Source organism: Egretta garzetta, unplaced genomic scaffold, assembly GCF_000687185.1.
Source record: "Egretta garzetta isolate BGI_Z169 unplaced genomic scaffold, ASM68718v1 scaffold145, whole genome shotgun sequence".
In the NCBI taxonomy this organism is placed as follows: domain Eukaryota; kingdom Metazoa; phylum Chordata; class Aves; order Pelecaniformes; family Ardeidae; genus Egretta; species Egretta garzetta.
Window position 1 is genome coordinate 1,199,060 of NW_009259687.1, and position 3,191 is coordinate 1,202,250.

The following is a 3,191-nucleotide window of genomic DNA, read 5'->3' on the forward strand; positions in this document are numbered from 1 at the left end:
TTCCATGTCTTCCCATCTCCTTGCAGGTTGTCCACATCTTCTCTCACATCCACCAGACATATGTGGTCTACTCCCTGCCCCTGGATGGGGATGTGACCCTGGACCCTGCCTTGTCCCCGTCCCGCTGGGTGACGGAGGAGGAGTTCCTCGCCTCAGCTGTGTCCACGGCCATGAAGAAGGTATTGGGGGGGACCTGGGCCTTCCTTCCATCTCCCTGAGGTGCTGGGCATCCCCCCAACCTCTGCAGCTGTCCTGGCTCCAGGACCTGGCTGCAGTTCAGCTCTGGGCTCTCTTGTGCTTCCTTCAGGTGCTGAAAGCACGTGAGCAGCAGCGTGGGAAGGAGAGCAGCCCTGGCACGGTGGGCATCGCTGGAGGGTGTGCAGCCCTGGCAGCTGCTCCGTGTTGCTGTGGGCCAGGCCCTGGCGTGTGACGCTGGAGCCCCCCTGGGCTTTGGGGGCAGGCCAAGGAGCATCCTTAGCCTGGGGCAGGGCTCTGTCTCCCCCTTGCCTCAGAGGCAACCCCTGGAAGCTGGGGGGCCCTTGGGCTTTGGTTTAGCCCCAGCGTGTCTCTCCCGCAGAGCTCCAAGCGGAAGCGGGGACCAAAGCTGCAGGGAGCAAGCAGCACCCGCCCTGGGACGCAACTCTCCCTCCGTGCCTTCCTCCGGGCCCCCACCTCCCCGTGATGGCACCCTTGACCTCTGAGACCACCAGAGACCTGCACTGCAGGGGTGAGTCCTGCCTGTTGTGTCGGGCTGGTGTCCCCCACGCTCCTGCGTGCCCGACCCACGGCCCTGTAATGGTCTCCCACTCCTCCTTGCAGATCTGCTGGCTTTCCCAGCTCTCCTGGGGGAGGTTGTGCCTTGATGTAGCCAGTGTGGTCCTGCACCTGACCCGGCGCCAAGCTTGTCCTCCCCACTCAGCTGGAGCCCTCCTGGGGTCATTCAGCTCCATCCAGTCACGGTTCCAGCACTGCGGACTCAGAGCAGCAGAGGTTTCTCTCTGGCAGCAGGAAGGCTGCGGCCACATCCCTCCTGCAGCCCTGTCCCCGCCTGCCTGCCTGCACCTCCTCCCCCAGCCAGCAACTGTGGGTGCTGTACCCTTCCTGGACTCCAACAGCCCTTTTTTTATACATTTGCTTTTACTGAACCTGAGCCATGGGTTTACTAATAATAAATCTACACAGCGTGGTGTTTTTTTAAGTGACTTTTTGCCTCTGTTGCACTGTGCTAAGCTGGGGCTGTTGGGCAGCCTCTGGTCAACTCAGGATGGCTGCCAGGATCCCCCCATCTGGGCTGGGGACAGCAGGGATTTCTTCATTAATGCACCCAGGAGCCCCTGGGCTGAGCATTATCTGCTGGTGACACCAGATAAGGCACCCAGAGCAACTTCTGGGAGGGTGGGGATCAACTGGGATTTTTGTAGGGTTTTATCCCCTTTTTTACCTTTTCTGTTAGGCTGTTCCCATTGTGTTCGTGCCATGGCTTTCCCTGACTGTGATGCACAGTAGCACCCCTCCAAAGGCATGAGCTCCCGAGGCTCTTCCCAGGGGGCTGCCAAGGGTTTTCCTCCTCCCCAGGCTTGTACCCCTGCCTGGGGCTGGCAGGGACAGGGGACAATCCTGGGGGGATGCAGAAGTGGCCTCAGTTTAGGAAGCACAGGACTGGGGACAGCCTGCCTTGAGGGCTGGGAAAGGGTCCTTTCATCCTCGCCTGGCATGCGGCAGATCTTAAATGGCAGGAGGAAAAAAAACCAAAGCAGTGCTTGCAAGTTAATTCTTTAATTGGGAGGAGCAAGGGGCCATCGCTTGCCCCACACAGGGGCTGGCAGCGCTCAGGGTGGTAACTTGACGAGCCATGGCCCCTGGGGTTATCTGCTCCCCACTGGCAGCCCCTCATCCCCTGTGTCTGGGGGTGTTGCTCTGACAGCGGTGTCCTTGGCCGTGCTGCAGGCACAAGTCTGGTTAGATCGAGATGAAATTAAGGCTGAAAGTTCTTCAAGTGAGGCTAACTCACTGGGAACCAAGGGAGGGGGAAAATCGCCCTCCATCCTGGGGGATGCTCAGAGCCCCACTGGACCTGGCTCCAAGCAACCTGCTGTCATGGTGACGCTGGCTCTCGGTTGACCTGGAGACCTCCCTTGGTCCCTGCTGACCTGGGCCATGCTGCTGGCACCTGCTGGTACCTCTGCAGTGGTGTATTGCCCCAGGGTTGGACTGGAGAGGATGGGGAGCTGGGGGAGGAGGATTGCAGTGTTGCCACTATTGCTGCTGGTCCATATAGACCTGCACAGCTTTCCACAGTGCTCCTATATTGCCTTCCCCGAAGCCCAGCGCTCCCCGCCGGTCAATGAGCTCCAGGAAGAAGGTCTCCTCAGAGAAGATGGGATGGGTGAAGATCTGCATCAAATACTCCTGGGAAGGGTTCTCTGTGGCATCAGTGCCTGGCCGGCCCTTGTCCCCGGGCGCTGTTGTGTCCAGCAGAATGCCCAGCTCTGCCAGCGTTCTGGGGTCCTGCCCAGCCCCCCGGATCTCTTCCGCTTTGCCCCCCTGGCTGTAATAGGCAGCGGGGGGTGTGAAGAACCGCACACCCCCCTGCTGCAAAGCTCTGGTCGTGGCGACGATATTGGTAGTGTGGAGGCCAACGTGCTGGATCCCAGCTCCACCGTGCTGCTCTAGGAAGGTGTCAACTTGGTTGGCACCATCCTCCGAGAGGGACTCGGCAAGGACAAACTTGCAGCCAGGTGCCAGGGCGCCCTGGGTGCTCTGCAGCGCGAGGAGCAGCATACCCACCCCCCGCCCGCCCACCACGTACCCCTCGGCCGGCCTCTCCTGCGGGGTCAGGGTGGAAGCCAAAGCAGCGCTGGTACCAGTCCAGAGCTGCCCGGGCACCACCCCGCGGGCAGACGTATGTGATGTGGTCAAAGTGGGTGATCTCAATCCCATCCCCTGTGTCTAAGGGGGCTCCTTGGATGGGCTGGAAGCCGGGCAAGAAGGGTCCCCGGTAGCGGGATCGGTCCAGAAGGGTATGGCTGACGTTGCCCACAATGGAGCTTGCCACCCCATAGGTGACAGAGCCGCCAGCATCCTTTACCTCAGTGGGGGGCACCGGCAGGGAGCATCCCTGGCTCTGCAGCCGCTTGCAGAGCCCTGGCACATCATCCACCTCGAAGCAGACATTGGAGGCTGTGCCCAAA

The 3,191-nt window shown here is 60.8% G+C and overlaps 2 protein-coding genes across 3 annotated transcripts in view; one reads left to right on the top strand and one right to left on the bottom strand.

The window, feature by feature from the left end:
- The window catches only part of MUTYH (mutY DNA glycosylase), a 4,456-nt gene extending 3,316 nt beyond the window's left edge, over positions 1-1,140 (top strand). The window contains exons 11-14 of one of the 2 annotated variants that reach the window (XM_035894243.1): positions 20-179; positions 308-358; positions 578-727; positions 820-1,140. In XM_035894243.1, the coding sequence (XP_035750136.1) occupies positions 20-179; positions 308-358; positions 578-682 (316 nt within the window). In that variant the 3' untranslated portion in view covers positions 683-727; positions 820-1,140. Of the gene's footprint in view, positions 1-19; positions 180-307; positions 359-577; positions 728-819 lie in introns of those variants that run through there. The other variant, XM_035894242.1, reaches the window with a different exon arrangement.
- A 1,116-nt stretch (positions 1,141-2,256) lies between these two features.
- Positions 2,257-3,184, bottom strand: HPDL (4-hydroxyphenylpyruvate dioxygenase like; the record flags this gene model as incomplete). The annotated part of the gene is given in 2 exon segments (XM_009638816.1): positions 2,257-2,842; positions 2,844-3,184. Coding segments are annotated over 2 exon segments (927 nt in total), but the record flags the coding sequence as incomplete, so codon positions are not given.
- Between the last annotated feature and the right edge of the window lie 7 nt (positions 3,185-3,191).